Source organism: Hippichthys cyanospilos, chromosome 16, assembly GCF_059441005.1.
Source record: "Hippichthys cyanospilos isolate Australia breed blue-spotted pipefish chromosome 16, RoL_Hcya_1.0, whole genome shotgun sequence".
NCBI lineage: Eukaryota > Metazoa > Chordata > Actinopteri > Syngnathiformes > Syngnathidae > Hippichthys > Hippichthys cyanospilos.
The window spans coordinates 15,822,496-15,842,603 of NC_142384.1; the positions used below are offsets into that span (position 1 = coordinate 15,822,496).

The 20,108-nt window shown below is 38.6% G+C and overlaps 1 protein-coding gene across 1 annotated transcript; it reads right to left on the bottom strand.

Annotated features, from left to right (window-relative positions):
- Positions 1-5,731: 5,731 nt before the first annotated feature.
- On the bottom strand, positions 5,732-19,266 carry rgl3b (ral guanine nucleotide dissociation stimulator-like 3b). Its single transcript, XM_088436292.1, has 16 exons — positions 18,957-19,266; positions 17,393-17,679; positions 16,209-16,253; positions 15,881-16,080; positions 15,670-15,809; positions 14,786-15,010; positions 13,967-14,070; positions 13,573-13,657; positions 11,004-11,090; positions 10,102-10,134; positions 9,854-9,975; positions 9,069-9,158; positions 8,797-8,926; positions 8,320-8,613; positions 7,193-7,307; positions 5,732-6,561 (listed from the first exon to the last, which is right to left on the bottom strand). Exons 1-16 carry the CDS (start codon positions 18,978-18,980, stop codon positions 6,422-6,424), a joined length of 2,121 nt encoding a protein of 706 aa, XP_088292418.1. The 5' UTR covers positions 18,981-19,266; the 3' UTR covers positions 5,732-6,421.
- Positions 19,267-20,108: the final 842 nt, after the last annotated feature.

Here is a 20,108-nt window from a genome sequence, read left to right on the forward strand (position 1 = left end):
ACAACGTGTTACTGTAACACCTTGACTCGGCCCCAAACCGACGGTTACATAAAGCAACGGCGCTGCAGACTAGCATTTATGCAAACATGCTGCACCAAGGGCACGGAGCAGCGCCAGTGGAACATTTACAATACCAGCTGTTGTTTGTGTTTGCTGTGTTAACAGCATGTCACTAAACGCGCCTGCATCGTTAATAGCACATGAATCGGCATCGCCATGGCGACACAGAACATGCTTGGATATATGCTTGTGCCGGTTGTGGTCGTTTTTGCTTTGGTTTCGGCGGATTCGCGCAGGCCGATATCGGATAACGGCTCTTTTAGAGCGACGGGCGAAAAAGTTGATGTCCTTTTTAAATAAAAATAAAAAATAAAAAAACACATGCACGCATTTTCCATTGTGTTTACTCCTAAACCTAACCTAAAAAAAGACATACAATCACAAAAAAAGTGCAAAAAAAACAAAAACACACAGATTAAAATAGATACAAACAAAAAAATGCAAAACATGCTAAGGAAAATTTTTGCAAACAGTCACAAAAATGGCATGTTAAATGTACAATTTTTTTTTTCACTTTCAATTTCTTGCGAATATTTGTCAAAGAATGGCAAAGAATTTTCTTAAGGGGTCCTGGCATTTCCTGTTTCCTGTTTTCAATGATGAAAATCCATAATTCCCCTTGAAATAAGAAAAAAAACAAGCAAAGTGTGCCAAACCTTGTCTCTGAGCGACATAAAGTCTGACGAAACAACATGTATGCAGATAAACATGTCCATAAAGAAAGATGACTTTAAAACGGATTTTGCTCAGGATTGCTCGGATGATGAACCTTACCCTCAGTTTCTCAACTATATTTTGCCAGGCCCCCCCTAGAAAAGAGAAAACTCCCCCCCCCCCCCCCCCCCCCCCCCCCAAGTCCATGCACTGAATATAAATAAGATTATTACTGATGAAAATTGTTTTATACCTACACATGTATCCTTTTTAGGGTTAGGGTTAGAAAAACACACTATAAATCAACTTTCAACAACTTTTAATTATTTTTATCGTGTTTATACGGGTTATAGCTTAGTCTAAAACGTGAAAAAAAAGAAGCAAGTGCACCAAAGTGCCTGAAACTAAAAGAAAATGATGAAAATGATGACTTTATTGCAATTGCATTCCACGTGATGAAAACAAAGCCTTTTTCCTGGGATCACCCCCCCCCAGGGGGCCCGCCCCACTATTTGAGAAGCACTGCCCTAACTTGACAATATTTCGTGAGCAAGTAGATGCTAGAATGGTTCTTCAATGTGTTGAAAATATGAGGTATTTGAGAGGACAGAGCCGGTTTCATTCTGGGAAAAAAATGCCCGTGAGTTTGTGTAGCTAGCGGGCAGGCTTCCAAATTTGACCTGACCTCCTTACAGTTTCTCGCTCATCAAATTTCGAAGAAATGTCCCCATTTCCAAAAAGCATATGACTTCTTATCTGCTTTCCCGATCTTTGAATGATTGAAAGCTTCGGCTCGCTATAAAATAATCGCATGACAGAAACTTTCACAACATTGAATGAAATATGAGTGAGACCAATGAAAACAACAAGGAATGAAAATGTGTGTTGATTGGAGACAAGAAAAAAAAAAAGCTATCAAGATGCACTGAAATAAATCAACAGTTACATGGTTTGTGCAGTAGTTGACAGAGCCAAGGTGGATTCTCAGTAAAAGACGGAGGGGGGGGGGGGGGGGGGGGGGGTGAGCGCAGCACGTGAAGGCTGGGAGTGTGTTGTCTAGGAGCCATGTGCTGAGGCCAAGCGTGTGAGTGACACAGGCCGTTCACGTCACGCTATGACTCACGCTGGGGGAGGCGCACTCTTTCACTTGTCACACACATTCATTCATGCACACACACACACACACACACACACACACAATCGAAATGCAACCGTAAAGATAATGTGCACAAGCCTGCCTACTTAGCTAAAATTAGACAAGTCAGCTTGAAATTTACAGTGCAGAACATGTACTTAAAAATAACAATCGATCACAAGTAATAAAGCCACACAATGAAAAACTATGCATGACGGCAAGCGGCAAGGACTGTGCGCTCCTAAAACAGTGGACCAAAAAAATAATCCAGAATAACACTTTTTTTTTAAAGCCTGTGCAGTATTTTGACCATTTTTGGGTCATGTTATCTGAGTGAAATTTCAGCTCCCTAGTATCTTTCAGTCAATGATTTCCCTATATTGCAGTGCTTCTCAATTATATTTTGCCAAGCCCTCCCAGGAAAGAGAAAGCTTTTTGTGCCCCGCCCACCCACCCACCTACTCCACATGCTCACTATGAAGAAGAATATTATCTATAAAAATTGGATAAATATACCTTAATCTGTATCTTTTTTTCACATTAAACAAAAGAAAAAAGCAATATACAGGTAAGTATAAATATTTTACTATATAATATTTTATGTATAATATATATATATATATATATATATATATATATATATATATATATATATATATATATATACATATATATATAAATATATATATATATATATATATATATATGGGTTACAGCTTAGTCTAAATAAATAACCAAGTGCATAAATAAAGCCTTGTTTTTAAAGTGCGTGTGTGTTCCATAGGTTTGAAGAGGGAAAATTAATTAATATACCGATTGTGTATATTTATCATTGCAAAGGCACACATTTACAAGTTAAGAACGCGAGGCCCCTTTTTTCCATCCATGCAATTCAGAAACACATTGGGATTGTCTCAAAACGCGCCACTGTTTTGACGAGCAAATTTGTGCAGCTGGGTGAAGTCTTTCCACGTGTGTTATAATATGGTCTATGAACTGGGGTAATTATAGTTACCACCCATTTTTCTTCCTGAGCGGAAGGAGGGGGCGCATCTCTTGGAGTGGGGCCTCAGTTTCAAAAAAAAAAAAAGTATCTATTACTGTGCATAAGGCATTTTTTTAAGCCTGTAAACAAGTCAGCATATACTTTCTGCATGCAAGTGTGTGTGTGTGTGTGTGGGGGGGGGGGGGGGGGGGGCACATTCGCGGTGCAACCGCTCATTTCTTACACAAGCGTGAGGTATGCGAGGTGAGCATGTGTGCAGCGGACACGTTTCAAATGAAAGTCCTGTTTCTTTTTTTCATTGTGTTTGAGACGTAACGGGCGCATGTGTTTGAATACCCGTGTGACCTTCAGCTTCCTCTTCTAGGAATGGGGAAGAAGGCCGTGTTTATCGAGTGTGCGCGCATGCAAACAGAGCACTGACCTGGTTTCCAAGCACATTTTACAGTCAGTGGGCACAAGTGAAACATCTACAGTACACCGTGGATGAAAAACAAAGCAAGAAATACAGGACGCGCAAGGTATACACACACTTATCCGGATACTGAGCGTAAAAGACCGGAATCGGCGCAGCCGTACCGATTTTAGCACCCCGCAGATAAAAACATTTAACTACTCGGGCAGGGGTTCTCAAATGGGGGGGCTGGCACCCCTGGGGGTACTTGAAGGAACCGCAGGGGGTTTATATTAAACAAACGTGCAAAAAATCTTTTTTAAAAGTAATTATCGAACGAATGAATTGTTTCATGGAAACATAAGTTCATATGTTCAGTAGGTTATTCAATTTCAAAAAGCTAGCTTCCATACGAGAACGGTTGGGCCAAATTTGTCACGTGACTCCTCTCGTTACCTGTCAAGTTAATGATTTATTTCGGTGAACACATCTCTAGTATGATCTCAAATGTTGAATATATTTCTACGGATGCATATTTATTCATCAGTATTTCTTTTTGAGAACAGGTGTTGATTATTTTTTGGGGCACAATTATTCATAATTAAGTTAATGATTTATTTTGGTCAATGGGTCAAAGCAGGACGCTTTATGTTGAATATTTTTCTGTGGATAAATATTTATTTCTAATTATTTTTTGGGAGGAGAAAAGATCTGACACTTAATATTGATTATTTTTTGCAGGGAAAAGGATGCTTTATGATGAATAATTTTCAGTGGACAAATAATAATTATTTCTTTTTGAAAACAGGTCTGACATTTGATTCTTTTTGTGGACAAATATTTATGAATAATTAAATTAATGATTTATTTTTGTGAACACTACTGTAACCTCAAAACAGGATGCTTAATGTTTAATATTTTTCTATGGACAAATATTTATTCATTTTTTACACTTTATACTGATTTTTTTTTGTGGAAAAATATTAATCAATAATTAAGTTATTCCTTTTTTATTTCTTTGATGATCCAAGAGAGAACGCTTCAGGATGATTTTTTCTTTTTTTGTGGACTAATACAAATGAAGTTTGAACGCGTCTATAGTTAAATAAATCAGACACCGATGGCACGTTTGAACATCCATAAAAAAAAGTGCAAAAATTCGAAGCTGGAAGTCACGGACAATGTTAATGCTGAGCTAGCAATAATTTTGAGGATGCAAATAATGTGAATTAGATCTCTGACTTCTTCTTCCACCTTGAGGTCAGGGGAGGTGAGCATCATTGATCTTACTGACAGGTGAACTGGATGTCTCATCAATCCTCATTAGAGACCTGCATAAGCAATTTCCTTGACAAATCCAGATAAGACCTTGAAAGTCTCACCGTGTCTGCTGGGCCCGCTACACACACCAAAGGCAAAGAGGGCATGGTGGATACAACATGCGTTTTGCACACATGGCTGAAGCTCACACGCATACATAATACATGAGAAAGTGTGAGATGGGAGCAGTGTTCTGTTTCTCGTGAAGAAATGCTGACCTGTGCATCCTAAGCAAATAACAGCCACATGGAAACCTCTGTCCCGCTCCTGAGTAGGAAAAAAATTTTTTTGCTATTGTTATTCCTGTTTTAATCTTGTTACTGAAAGTGTATTGCATTCACTTGGGAAAAAGGAAAACTCATTTGGTTGATTTTGGTGCTGTTTTAATCATTTATTTTCAGGCGTGGTCTGTTCTACATATTCTTTTTTTTATTTCTTTTATGAATATGTTTTTATTTATCTTATTTTTCATTTTTTTTACATTTTCTTTTTTAATTTATTTGTAACTATTTGTATTATTTGAAACTGTTATTCCTGAATAATTCTTTTTTCCATATTATCTTTTTAAAAATATTTCAAATACAAAAACATAGATATAGATAGATAGATAGATAGATAGATAGATAGATAGATAGATAGATAGATAGATAGATAGATAGATAGATAGATAGATAGATAGATAGATAGATAGATAGATAGATAGACAGACAGACAGACAGACATATATGAATAACATAGCATAAATGACGATGCTCCACTGCGTGTAAGGACGCCATAGTAGAACATTATTCATGTTTGATTCCGTTTTCTAATTGAAGGTTAAGAGGTCACTCCAAAGTTGCTTGCTGCCGTCAGGTGGCGACGAGACAACACTACAGTCGTTTTACACCAGCTTGCAAGCGAGTTAAATACGTGTGTTTACCGCTATCTAGCGGCCATTTTTCTCAAAGCTCAACATGAATTTATTTTTGGAGTATGCCTTTTCATACTTAAGACTTTTGTCATTGTTCTGTTTTGCTCTCATCGCAAATAAATAGTGAGTTTCCTTACACTGTATCACTTTTATATCACACTTATACAATAAGCTAGAAAATTACTTTCAGAATTAGCTGATGTTGAAATGATAGAAGGTACAAATATCTTCAGGCATTAGTCATTCACTTAATTCATTCAACATTTTAAATAATTTCAACATCATTACAATCGAGTAGCATTTAAAATGAGGTGATTTTGGTTCAGGCTTTAATTTGGCTACCATTCAAGGAGCATAGGCAGCATATAAACATGAAATATCTCCAAGATTGGAAAACATGTTCATCTATTGTCTCTAAAAGTCTCTTTTGTTGCCATGGTTACTAGAAGCCTGGGACGTCAACCTTCCAGTCAGGGCTGTCAGCCACGTATGCAAAGTTTCCCAGCAACAGCAGGTGGAGTCAAACAGGTGGTGGATCACAGATTTCTTTTTGTAGTCTGTACTTGGCACTTGACCCCCTCCACCCCGCCCAAATTGCAACATTTGAGCTTTTAACGACCTAATGAGAGGCCACACCCTCTCCAAAAATATACATATAAAAAGATAATAAAGCTCAGTTTTGAATTCATAATCTATATAGCAGTTTTTTGCAATGGTGTAGAAACGTTGTGCCTAACAAAACAAATGGATATTACGACATTGTTCATTTCTTCAGAAATACACAATATATTAGGACCTAATGATTAGGTATTTTTTAAAGTTTAGTCCCATTGTTGTGAGAATCATTCATAAAGTGCTATTTTCCTTTTTTTCATCTTCTTCACTACCATAAGAGCTTCACATTTTCTCCTTTTTAAAAGTTCCTCACGAGCTTTCCTGGCTTCATTTTGTGTAGCGCCCAAGACTTGAAGTGGCTCTCAGGGGTTTCTTGTGGCCCATGTGGAATCGACGCAGGACGAAATCAAAGTTTGCAGTGGTTGACATAGCGTAGAAGACGTTTGCTTTGTCTGGTATGAGCAACTCTGAAAACAGAATATTTTGTTACAGGTACTGATCAAAACGATCAAATGAGGAGATGACAACCACTCGAAACTTGATAAGGTAGAACTGTGCAATCTCAAACACAAGAACAATTATATACTTTAACCTTGTGGCATTATGTGACAAATCATGGAAATTCCTTTGACTGTTTTTAAGGTATCATAAAAGAATCAATGGGAAAAACACTAGGGAGCTGAAAAGATGATTAAAATATGTAAAATGTTAAAATATCACGATTCCGACAATTCTATGTGATTGCAGCTGGATGTGCGAGATTTTGTGCACGAAAATAATTATTGTCCAAATTTTGGACCATATAAAACCATTATAATTACAAATTTTGAGATGCATTTTAAGAGGATTTATTACATTGATTGTCCCGCAATTTTTGCTACATTCCATTCAGCGGCGGTCTAACTATGTCAGCAAGCAGAGAATTCTTTGTTGACTTGTGTTTCACCTCAAGACAGTAGGTGGCGGTAGAGACCAGTTAATGGCTATGTCTTGAATGATATGAAGTCGCTCAGTTGATACTACAATAAAATCTGAACATGCGGAATGTAAAATGAACGTCACCTAGCAAAATTAAGAACTTAAGGTGTGTGCTCTGACCTCTCTCCGGCGAGATGACTTGCGTCAGAGTGAATTCCCGCCAGTTCATGTGATCCAGGTGATGTTTGTCTAAAGCCCGCTGAATCACATGCGCAGTTTTGTCCTGGCTGGTCAACTATGACAAAACAAAGAAATCACACAGAACAAAGACTTAAATAGATGATACGCATGACTCATTTAGTGTACTTTTCATAATGTCAACCATGCATGACAACTCAAAGGTAAATAGTGTCAACTGGAATTTGCAATTTCACATTTTTGCGGGTTGTTCGTGGGTTTTGATCTGCTGAAAGTATTGCATTGAGGACGGAAAAAAGTGTATTGAAACAATTTTTCGAATGAACTCTTTCAGTGCCAAGCGTTATCAGAAAAGGTAGCCTCTAGAATGCCAAACGATTTTTAGCATTTTCACTCATCTTTTAAGGCCGACGGAATATTGTGTGCAATGTCCATGTAAATATGGGTGGTATCATATGAAAGATTTCCATTGCTCACTTGGAATTACATGTATGTAATGTATGTGTAGTATGTGGGGCTTTCTTCATAGTTTTCTTGAGGAACACTGCCATCTAATGGTCACAGTTCATCACTACGGTGCTCATTTGGCTTAATATTGAAATCAGCACTTGCCAAGTGTGTCAGCGAGCTACCCTTTCATCAAAAAAACGTTTGACGAGAATTCTCATCTTTGGCACACAATGTGAGTATTTTAAAAGACGAGAAATATCATCCATGGCGCTAAAAGAGTTAAAAGATTTTTATAATTGGCTAGTGCAGCAATAATTTAAGCCAGAGGTACATGAACTGTACTGGGCCGCACCCAAAATAATGAACTGGCCATGACATGTAAGAGTTCGCTAGTGTTTGTGCTGTTTTGCCTCCCTCTTCAGGCGTTTATGAATAATTGCTCTAATTTCAGTTGATTCCAAGCTGTGTTACAATAGGCTGATTTAATCACATGACACCTCCGGCTCACGGGGCAGCGACAACGAGCAACACACTAGTTTCTGTGTATACAGCCGCTGCGTCCGACAGAGATGTGCAAAGTTTGTTTTCTTTATCTGGCAAGCGTCAATCAATTAATTGCCGCGCCTCTGAAAATAACGAGTATGCAAAAGAAAACTCACCAAGACACTCTTGTACATGTTGCCATTGTTGTGGCCCAGGTCAACGCTGACCCTCACGATGCAGGAGTCGGCACTTTGGCGGTTGTAGACGGGCAAGGAGGTCATGGACACGGAACGCTTGTGGTTGAGGGTCGCAGAGAGCGGAGAGGCCACACAGGAAGCGGCAGAGGAGCAGAGGGAGTCCGAAGACGAGCCGGAGGGGGTTTGGGAGCCTGGAGACAAGGCCGTCGAAGAGCATGGAGAGGAGGATGAAGAGAAGACCTCTGACACATTGTTGCAAGAACTATGGAAGCACTGCAGGAGATAAAATCAGAAAATTATTCATAATTAAGACCGCACATTGTACAAACAAATTATAACCTGACGTATAGATGTACGATAGCTACAATCATCTGAACCTCAGTGGGTCTGCATCCCAATTAATTAAAGAAGCCTGTTACTTGCTATTTGGGTTTCTCACGCATACCCACACTTTACCTGCAGTCTGATGGAACAGGCAGAGTTGGGAGAGGACAGATCCTCCAACTCAGAACCACTTGATCCTGAAGATGAAACACTAATCTGGTCCGCTGGGAGCCTTTTGGGTCCGTCGCTCATCATCAAGAGACTAAAGAAAGATCTCGCGTCAGATTATTTGGGGCTTTTCCAATCTTGCGTCATGAAAACATTTTGACGGCAAAGTACGCTGTGAAATGTGCGGGTGGGCGTGGATTTAGTTTGCAGGCCTCGTACTGTCACATGATACTCACGAGGATAGTTTCTTCGTGAGTGTCCTGTGGCTCCAAGTGGTTGGTGAACAAGCATCCACTGGAGGCTCCAACTGTCTTGAAAGTTCGTAGCTGTAAAAATTACATAACACTATCATGATGGAACATCCGATTAATCCTACGTACAGTGTTCCCTCGCCACTTTGTGCCTCACTCTTCGCGGCCGCGGTCCTTTGCGTTATTTTTTTTTTCTATGAAAGAAGCATCACTCCACAGCAGCGAATGATGCACTGCAACTCCCACGCTCAGTACTTACATGGAATTGAAGCAGTCTAAAAGCTTGTTCGAATACTGTTGCTAAAAACTAAACCACAATATCTGAGTGTTTTGGCAAGAACTCGGCACAACTGTTAAGATGTGTGCTTGTAGCTGTACGGAGAATTACATGTGGGGGAGGGGGTGGGCTGTGGGCAGATTGAACAGGGTGACAAACTAGACTGGTGCTGGCCCTTTAAGAACAGTTGCAATGTGGGAATGGGTGGGAGGTTACTAAACATACTGTATTTAAAACCCTTTATTTATGTGCGTACAATCTCTGTTTACTTTTTCCGCTCCCCATTAACCGCAAAAAAACAGGGAACACGCACCCAGGACTGGTTTTCATTTTAAAGAAAGATACAGCCAATTGGGAGATTGTGTTTATTGCTGAAAAATTGCTCTATCGACCTCATTGTTTAAGATTACGGTATGTACGTATTGGAGTACAGTGAGTGATTGCATTATTTATATGATTTGAAATTAGTTAAGAAAATTGTCTCCCAATGCACCTTTCTTGATCAGTGAGCAGTTTTTGCCCTTGCATCCAGGCGGCAATTCTGGGGTGATGAGGTTGGTTGAATTGAGAACAGGACAATTGCAGCTGCCTTATTTGGGACAGAACCTCAAATTCCTGCAGGAACAGAAACGTTTTAGATGGACAGATTTCAAATATCTGAAAAAAATTCCATACTGGAACAAGAACAACTGCTGCAAGTCAAACAAATAATCGAGAAATTTAAAGAGAGTAGCGACTCACCCTCCTCCTTTTCTCAAAGTTTATGAGTCCAGCCTGTCAAAAAATTTGACATTTTATAAGGGTGTTTATCGCAATAATAAATGATTGAACCAGTAATAAAAATAAAACAAATATGTAACTTCCTTCATTTTAAGAAGCATAAAGGATGTAAGAAAATCAATCAATCTTTAATTTAGTGGTTAAAGTTTATTTGTGATGAGAGAATCATAAACAGCACAAATATTCATGGATATTCGCATAAAAAATGGATTTTTCTTTAAAGGAGAAAAAAATGAAAATTCTCCTAGCGTTTTTTAATAACCACATATTTTTCATGGCTTTTTAGTATATAGTATATAAGGAAATAAATCAATTAATGATGCTTCATAAGAGAATGATAAATAGTACACATTTTCATAGACATTTACATAAAAATTGTTTTCACGACATTTTCTTTCCTACTAGTGAAAAAATGAATATTCTCTCAGCATTTTCTTATAACCTCATTTATTTTTCATGGCTATGAAGAAGCATAAAGAATGTAAGAAAATTTGTGATGCTTTAAAAGAGAATGATAAACAGCACATATGTTCATATATATTTACATAAAAATTGACATTTTATTTTCTACAGGTGGAAAATGAAAAATTCTCCCAGCATTTTCTTATAACCTCATATATTTTTCATGAGCTTTAAAAAGCAGTGTGGGAATGACTTTTCCGCCTATTTATTTGTGTTTTGCTGCACTGAGTAGCTAAAAAAACAGCCACTATGTACACTACTGTAAGATCCCCTTGAGGATAACAACCTTAAATCATTTTATCCTCCCAAGAAATGGAATAAAAAACAAATCGGAGTAAATCCAATGATTAGACAGTCAAATAAAAACCATGGCAACTCAGGGGAAAAAAAAAAGTATATACCTCCACTGTGTCTGGCAGGGCTGTGTCAAGCATGGTGAGGACGGTTAGATAGGTACCGAGGTAAGGCACCACGCCACTGGATGAATTCTGTAACAATACAAAAGTTGAATGAGGCTACAGTCAGGATTTTAATCTTCCTTTCGAGCCCAAACGCACAACCTTTAAGTGGCATGCGTGTCCTACTTTCATTCGAGGTATATCGGTCTGCGTTAGTAGCGCCGTCGGCTCGTGTTTCAAGTCTGGGAGTCCGTGCGGATGACTCATCGAGCACTCTGCTCGAGTCTATTATTACTGACCTATAATCCTGATGGAGCTGCGGCCATTTGAAACGGAGTTGGGCCAAAAATAGTTTGGTGATGTGAAATGATCTCCTCAAAGTGATTTTTGAAAGCTTGTCTTGCCATTAAAAATGCTACTACAACATCCTACACGTGTTACTTCATGTAAATTTCCCCCACTTCCTGAGCAAAAGCTGTCTGAATGTGAAACTGCTTGGATAAAATGGGAGAAAATACCATCTATCGTCGTTTGACCTCAGTCCCATCGAAGGAGGTTACAGGGAGCTATGTTACGTTTACCCACTTGAATATTAACCCTGGGAGGCTAAAATATTGCATAGATTGTCAAAACATGACGCTGCCGTCCCTTCTAAATGCTTGCAAACGAGAGATCCAGGGGTACACCCTATAGATGTCTAATGTAGCCGATGTCGGACTCATTTACTGCCATTCAAAAGCGGAAATATTGTCAATTTTGGACATAAGAAAAACCCAATGTTTTACTATGCATTTCCCCCGATTTTTGCATTGATCCATTCAACGGCAACTCGCAAACAGTGTGCAATAGAAATTTTGATGTTGGGACCTCAAAACCACCAGAGGGAGCTAGCGAACAATTTATGACATTTGCAAGCCTTTCAATGACTTCATTGAGTGGCTTAGCCTGACTGCAAAGTTCTTGCTGTACATTGTGATACTTGCAGTTGACAAAAGGCTTTCCAAACACTAACTGTTACGGAAAAGCTTTTATTTTGCTGCAGGTAAGCATTTTTATTTCATGCAATGCATAACATTACATCTGCATTTACCTGTCTGCGAAATCTGCAACATTATAGCATGAAACACACGTCAACTAGAATTCTGGTTTATGGAGTAAAATCTGACCTCCAAACTTTAGAGAATGGACTATGGTACACATTAACCTGCATATCCTGTTTAATTGTTTTCCAAGGAAAGGGGGGGAAGCCACGTTTGTCATTTTTATTTGAATGCGATAGGAGGAGTAAACCTCGTGCATAAGGATGAGTGCTCAACAGTCTTTGTAAATTCTTAGTAACCCCATTGCGCAGATATATGGTACTCAACATTCACATGATGCCAATTAAATTGCCTGAAGGAGACGACAGGAAAAAAAAAAGAACAAACTGCAGAAGCACTCGAGTTTTACAGTCAATATTTTGGTCACCATGAAAACATGATTCTTCACCCTTACAAAAATAGAGAAAAAAAATCAATGTTCATCTTGTACCAGGCAGTTTCTTCATCAAGTCATTCATTTACAGTTTATATATCATGTATGGAAGGTTGCATTGCACTGCATGCGCTTTCTATTTTAACGTAATGCTTTTAAATGCCTCACTTAAGATCAGTGATTTTTTTTTTTTTTCAAGGAATGTAGGTGAGACGGCTTCACGGACTTGCTCTCATACACATTAACAGGTAGGTTAAAATGAAGGTCGTTCCTCTTGAACAACAGTCACGTAGTATAAAAATATTTATCGCGCTGAGCAAACAATGTCATCTGTTTTCACGTGCTGTACTCACACCAATGATAAGTCTTATAAAGCATAAGTTGGCCACATGACATGACAGATTCATCAACATTAAAATAATTATGGCTGTCAAAATACTCAATTGTATTTACTTTTGGTGGCAGCTGAACTCTGAAGCTAATTTTGCAACAAAACTAAAAGGAGAGTCGGACGCGCCAAAACAAAGATGGGCATTCATGTCGTTTTACTTTACAAAAGTTGCCTGACGACCTGACACTTTGCATGTTGAAACACCATATTAGCTGAACATTTTTGGCATACCATCTCAGAGAAACACACCAAATTTGGTAGTTTTGTTCAACAGTTGTATTTGTTTTAAATATATATATATATATATATATATATATATATATATATATATATATATATATATATATATATATATATATATATATATATATATATATATTATATATATAAAACAAGTCTATTTCAAGTCCTTTTTTTTTTACATTAATTCAAGCATTTTGCTCAAGTAAATACCTGTGATTTTAAAGCATGTTTTATGAATAATTAGTTAAAATAAATAAACAAATAAGTGTCTCCCAGCACAAAAATATAACTTCTCATTTGGTCTGTTAATGCTTACTTAAAGTAACAGTATAAATAAAAACATCCAGCCAGAATATCTAACTGTTTTATATTATTTGTCTTAATTTTTGTAGTATGCAAGTGTGAGGAAAACGGGTTAATTGAGAGATTTTTTTTTTTTTTTTGGGGGGGGGGGGGGGGTCTTACCTCCACCAATAGCTCTTTTGTGGTCAGAAGACAATTTTCATCAGGAAAAGTCTCACAGAGGTTATCAAACGCAACCATGCTGTCCCTGCAAGAACATTCACGGTAGTTGATTTCATGATAAACTGGAATATTTTATAATAGGTCAGAGCATTTTAACCACAAGCAACCGTTATGTAACACAGAAAAACACTATTAAGTTAAGCTTTTATTATCCGTGACATTTTACTGGCTTAGCGGAATTTTCAGACGCACTGTGTAATGTGGGTCATCCTAAAACAGGTAATTTGCTGACATTGCTCCGAAGGAAGGTTCAACGCCCTCGTTAAAAGAGAATTATGAAACGCGACGCAACACGCAGTAAAATATAGTGGCGAGAACGAAAATCGCACTTTACCTGCTAACTGCGGCCCAGGTCTTTCTCAGTCTATAGATTGCATTGGACTGAAGGGCCGACAGGATTGCCTTGAGCGAGGAAAAGTTCTTCAAATTGTTACAGTCCTGCAGGGAAATACAAATGCCATATGTGTACAAAATATTCACACCTCTTTACTAGTTTCGCTTCTTTTGATACAGATTATTACCGTGATTCCCCAAATATAAGACGCAATTTCCGAAATACGAAAGCCAAAACTGTGGGCGCGTCCTATAAACGGTAACTTAAAAGTTTGACGCACAAATGTGCATTTTTATATCGGCCGTATTCTTACTTACAATTGTTATCGTAACGGGACAAGCTAGAGAACGGAAGCTAACGGCTGTTAGCAGCAGCTTGTATTAGCTGAGGTTGTTAGAGCATAATTTTCAAAAAAAGAAGCGAGCAGACTGAACCATCAGCCGAGTCCATCCTTGTTCAATCCCTGGTTTTTGTTCATGTGTTTTAGTTTATGTTTTGTTCCCCTTGTGTCTGTCCTCGTCAGTGGGAGTGTGTCCACTTGTCAGCTCCCTCCTCCAACTGTTTCTTGTCCAGGTATTCTATGTTGTCTCATTAGGTGTGAATGTATTTAGTTTCCAGTTTCCTTCCAGTTGTTGTGGGGTCATTGTCAAGGACTCAAGTCTTTTATTTTGGGGTTTTGTTTGTTGCTTTGTATGCTGTTTTTCATTCTTTTTTACTCTGGGATGATTTTTGTGAAAATCCAAATAATTACCTACAGTAAACACCGATGTTGATTTGACAAACCGATGGAATGAAGAGTGAAAAGAAAGCGAAACCCACCTGTGCTACTCGGATCCACTTCTCGATAATCCGAGCTTGTTGTTGTGGTGTAGGAATTGAGGTGGCGCACGAATGGCGGCAGAGCAGGGATATGATGACAAGGTTGGTAACTGCATTAAACTGCGCGATGGTGGCCTTGATAGTGGGGGACATGTTCTCCTTCTTGTCTCTTTGTGACCAGATGCAGCCCAAACATTGGTAAGGAACCACTTTGACAAATAAAGCCTGAGAGTGGGAGCCAATAAAAAACACGTCAGCCTTCATAAAACCTGAATGTCGACTAAAGTTTTGGAAAAATAGCGAAGGTTCATGCGAATATTCCAAAGTAGGTTTTGCAAAGGTCAATCACACCCTGAGGCGGACACTGATTGGCTGTCATTGTGTTTGACAAACCTGATAGGCTGCTTTTGTGGGGGGCAGAACAGAGGGAAGAAATCATGTGAGGTTGCCAGAACTGAGAGGTAAATTTAACTTGAACATTTTTCTGACTGCACCTTTGATGAAGCTAGAGTAATAGGCCATCTTTGTAAGAAGAAAGTTGCTTACCCGCCTCTGTGGTAAGCAACTTCCTTTAGGCTCAACTTTAGCCTACTGCATAAATACAAAGCACCCAGCCACACCTAATGATAGCAACGATAGCAAGATGCTAATGTAGCGAGCCATGGGAAAGCTCTTTGCCAAGATAAATTGAAAAAACACGCCATGTTTGAGCAAGACTGCGACCGCAGGATGGACAATAGTTTATATTAATGTTATTTTCTAATTAATAGTAAATAGTTACAACCGCACCTGTTAAAGTGTGATAATCTTGCAATTTTTTAAAACTCCAGACAACACTAGATTACGTTTTCTTTTTATTTCAAAGATATCCTCCGCTCACTTACAGAATCCATACGAGTGAGTTCCTCTGCGACGGCTCTTGCTGAGAAATCCATAATGTCGCCTAGATCTTTCGAGTGTTCATATCCTGAATCCTCATCACCAGAAAGCTGCTCCAGCCGTCGGCTCGAACGCGCCTCGGATTCTGATGAAGGATAAAATGAGCAATCGCGCATCATCGAACATAACGATGCGCTCCGTATGACGGAGGAGCACCTTCTTTTTGGAACCTCCTGAGCAAATGTTCTGTTTGCCCGGCCAAGGAGCAGAAGTTGGGCTGACGGCGGAGTTGGCCATGCATGGCGGAACTGATCCGAAGATGATCCAAAAGAAGTTGCAGGTCAGAGTGCAGCGGAGGATCCCTCAAGTCCTCGTTGTATTCGTCCAACCATGTTTGGACAAAGGCCAGCAAAGGACTGTGGGGGCAATGGGAGTGTGGGGGTGTGTGCGTATAAATGCTTGATTGAACATTTTCTAGTCTGCAATTAAGAACAGTGATTTTATGATTTACATTAAACAGATTTCAAACCAAAATGGCACTTACGCTAGGTTGCAGTCACTGTTTTCCAATTCTGACGCTGCACTGTCTCTGGAGGCAGACATAAGGGAAGAGAAATTTTGTGCAATCATATTTTCCTCAAGATGTTTTGAGTGTTTGGCTGGAAATGTTACTTGTTCATACTCTCAAGCAACCCTAATCCTGCAACTGATTCATACAAACCGCACTCATCCCGTCAGTACATAATTTTTGTTATTATTGTTGGAATGATTCCAAAGGAACATAAATATGCAAAGACGGGATTTGAGCTTTACTTTTTGATTTAGAGATGAATAACTGAAAAAAATGGTGACAGTTTGTCAAACGGGCACATTTCACAGCCCTTCATATGATTTAAAATGTCTGCTGGTTCTCTTCAATGTCATCGGTTATGGCAGGGGTGTCCCAACTAGTGAAAAAAAAGGAGTGTGTAAAAAAATAAAAATAATAGAACAGGTGCCATGGGTGCCACTATTAATAATGAATTGTGCTATACAATGAAGATCTATGCAAATACATGTAATTGTTAGCTAACGATTAGCTAATTACAATTTTCTCCCCTTCTGGTTCTGAATGTGGCGATGAGATTGCGTTTCTGTTCAGCGGAGGAGTGGATCTAGTTCTAGTAGGATACAGGACCATTGGCTACCCATAAATTCCCAAATACTTTGACACCATCTTCAACTCTTTCAGTGCCATGGACGAGGATTCTCGTCTTTTAAAATAGTAATAAAAATAATAAATAATACAATTCTGGTCAAGTTCGTTTTTTTATGGAGGGTTGCTGACACACACCCTTGACTAGTGCTTATTTAATATTAAGTCAGTTGTAGTGCTAACTGTGACCGTTGGATGGCAGTGTTGCCATACATACCACACATATATTACATACTTATGATTCTAAGGAATGGAAGTCAATTGTTCATATGATACCAGCCTTTTAAATCGAGAGTACACAATATTCTGTCGGCCTTTAAAGATGAATTAAGAAAAATGCTAATTGTACTGCCGCTCTAGAGGTTGCCTTTTCCGATAACGCTTGGCAATGAGAATTAGCGGAAAGCTGTTCTGCGGGGGTTGAACAAAATAATGCGGAAGTAGAAAAAAGTTGCTTCTTTTTGGACAGCCTTTGCAATAGTGTTATCACAAAATGTATGAATATTGCAAAAAAATGTAACACGCGCTAATACCTTTGAAAGATGAGCTCCAATAGCTTTGCTGTACTAGTGAAGGTTCCGTATGCGGAGAGGAAGATCCTGCCGTAGTCCTGTTCCACACAGTTGGGGTCAAAGAGGTGACTCACGAGCATTTGCAGACCGGCGGCCTTCAGACGTCGCACTTTGTTGGTTCTGTACTGGACGAAAGCACTTGATGGATTGGAGCTGGGGTCGGGCGAGGACGGAACGGGAACCCGGTGCAGCGTGATCCCGTACACGGCGCCGTCCTCAAATTCTTCACCCCACTCCTGCACCGGATTCTGTGGATTGTGAAGAGGACGACGGTGATCAACTTTTCCGCCCATTTGACATTTTACAAACCCAACCAGAAACCTGAAGTTTAATGATTGGTGTTTGTACATTTTCTGCACTGACGATTTGAAATAATGTAAAGGAAAACAACTTGTTTTTTTTTCCAGATTTGAATATCGGTCGACCAAATACACCACAGATTAACCGTTCAATAAAAATATTTGGTATTCCGATTTGGAATCAGGTGAGAAACTCTACGCCATTTCACACTGGTAAATAATATATTAGGGTGAGAAAAGCAGATGCTTTTATCATGCAAATATGTGGGAAACATTGCCCTCTGGTGGTAGAATGACAAAATGCTTGATTTGACTTGTAATAAAATAAATAAATAAGGGTTTGACTTTTTTAAAGTGATTTTTTTTTAGGATGAGCTCAATTAATCGTAGAAGCCAATATCAGGATAGTGATTAATGTTTGATTAATTGTGCAGCCCTAATCTTGGACCACTTGTTTTCTGAGTTTGGTCGTGTGACATTTGCAAATATGTAATTGGTTTTTAATTGACCCATGAGCATTATTGATGTCCCTTTTAGTGGACGGCAAGATAAATCATTATTGTAACTTTTTTTTTTTTTTTTACATGACATCCTCTTCGAGGGGCTACAGTGGAACAAGAATAAATAAATGCCACCACACCAGTGACTCCTACAAAAATTACAAATGGAGTCTTATTTGTAAAGACAATGTACGTACATCTTAAATGGACATAACACTTCACTTAACCAATAATTTGCGTATTTTAAACCCGCATTATGTGCAATAATAACTTGTTGAGTTATATTGAGAATTGTTTTATATGTTCTGTACACTATATGATAAATTCTCCGCAATTAAACTTCTTTGTGTCTACCTTGTTAAATCTTACGTAACCTGTTGCTCGCTCCCAGTGCACACACGTTAAAGTTGTGTGTACAGTAAGTATTTTTATGCGAATGGGTTTTAAACCACTCAAACATGACTTGCATTGTAAGTGGTAGTAGTATTTTTTTTAATGTTTCAGCTTTTTTGCACATTTTGAAAATGAGCATACAAGATCACTTTTGCTCCAATTTACTACTATTCTATCAAACAAGCAAATTTGAAGCATGAAATACCCAATTTATGTTCCTGGGATAAAAAAGGGACAAAATAACATTATACAGAAATACAGCGTTCTTTCTGTCTGCTACAAAATCTTTTTCTACATTTAACTTTGCAAGACAATATTAAGAAAACGTCTTACCATCGTCAGCTCCCATTTTCCCATCTCGCCCGATTTTCTCACGGAGTTTCTTCTACGGAGAGCGACTTTCCATCTTCTCTGGATTTGAAATCAACTTCCAGTGGGCGAGACGCTCCCTTTAGGGCTCCATGCTTGTTTACGATCAAAACTTTCACAAAGTCACTTTTACGTGGTCACATCAGCGCATTTTTATTAAAGTTATAAATACGTTAGAACACAACGGAAGGGGTTGTCTACATTATATAATCCATATATAAAAAGGCTCTTGGTGTGGCTGTAGGGAGTTGTCGATACTTGCCAGATAAATCTCATGAGAAGCAACCGGACACACCGGCTGCAAGGCGACTCTGCCTTTATATACAAGAGGTGGAGCCATTTTGAGGATGGGCGGGAACATCTCGGCGGTCAGCCAATCGTTGTCTGCTTTTTATTTCCCAGTTAAACCGACTCCAGTCAAATTACTGTCTGTACTTATTTTTAAACCGTTATAGGGGACTATTTTCAAGTTCATAAGTATTTTCAAGTACCGTTCGTTCGAACATGTTTGGGATTTAAAACCAGTTTTGAATTTTACAGCGATAACTATTAAAGTGGTGTTATGAAAATGCATGGATAGAATGTAATAGATTTGAACGGCTTTATTGTCAATATAATCACCCAACGAATTTGAAGCGCTAAAGGCTGTAAGAGTAAGGGGACAACTTGATTTTTCGCAAAACTTGACTTGGGTGAAGATAAAGATTCACTTGAGACTTGCATGCGTGACTAGAGCCCATCTATTCATTTATCAATTCCAGGGATTTAAATCCCTCAGAGGAAAATGTGTACTGAGGTTATAGCGGCGTCAAGAAATATAGACAAACAGTTCTCTATCAACACAAGATGCAGATGTTTGTTACAATGTATTTGCATTCATATAACTGCATATTCGACGCACGCCTAAAGGCCTGCGTAAAAGGTTTGGCCGAGTGTAACAACATAAAACATCAAATATGAGGCTTAAGTAAAACGTTTAAAATGTAGGACTTAAATGAGAATTCTAATTTTGACGTTTGTATCATCCATTTAAGTATTGCTCATCATATGTAATACTGAAAGGAGGCTCCAAAGACGATATCATCAGTATTATATTCATTAGTGGGTTTTTTTACT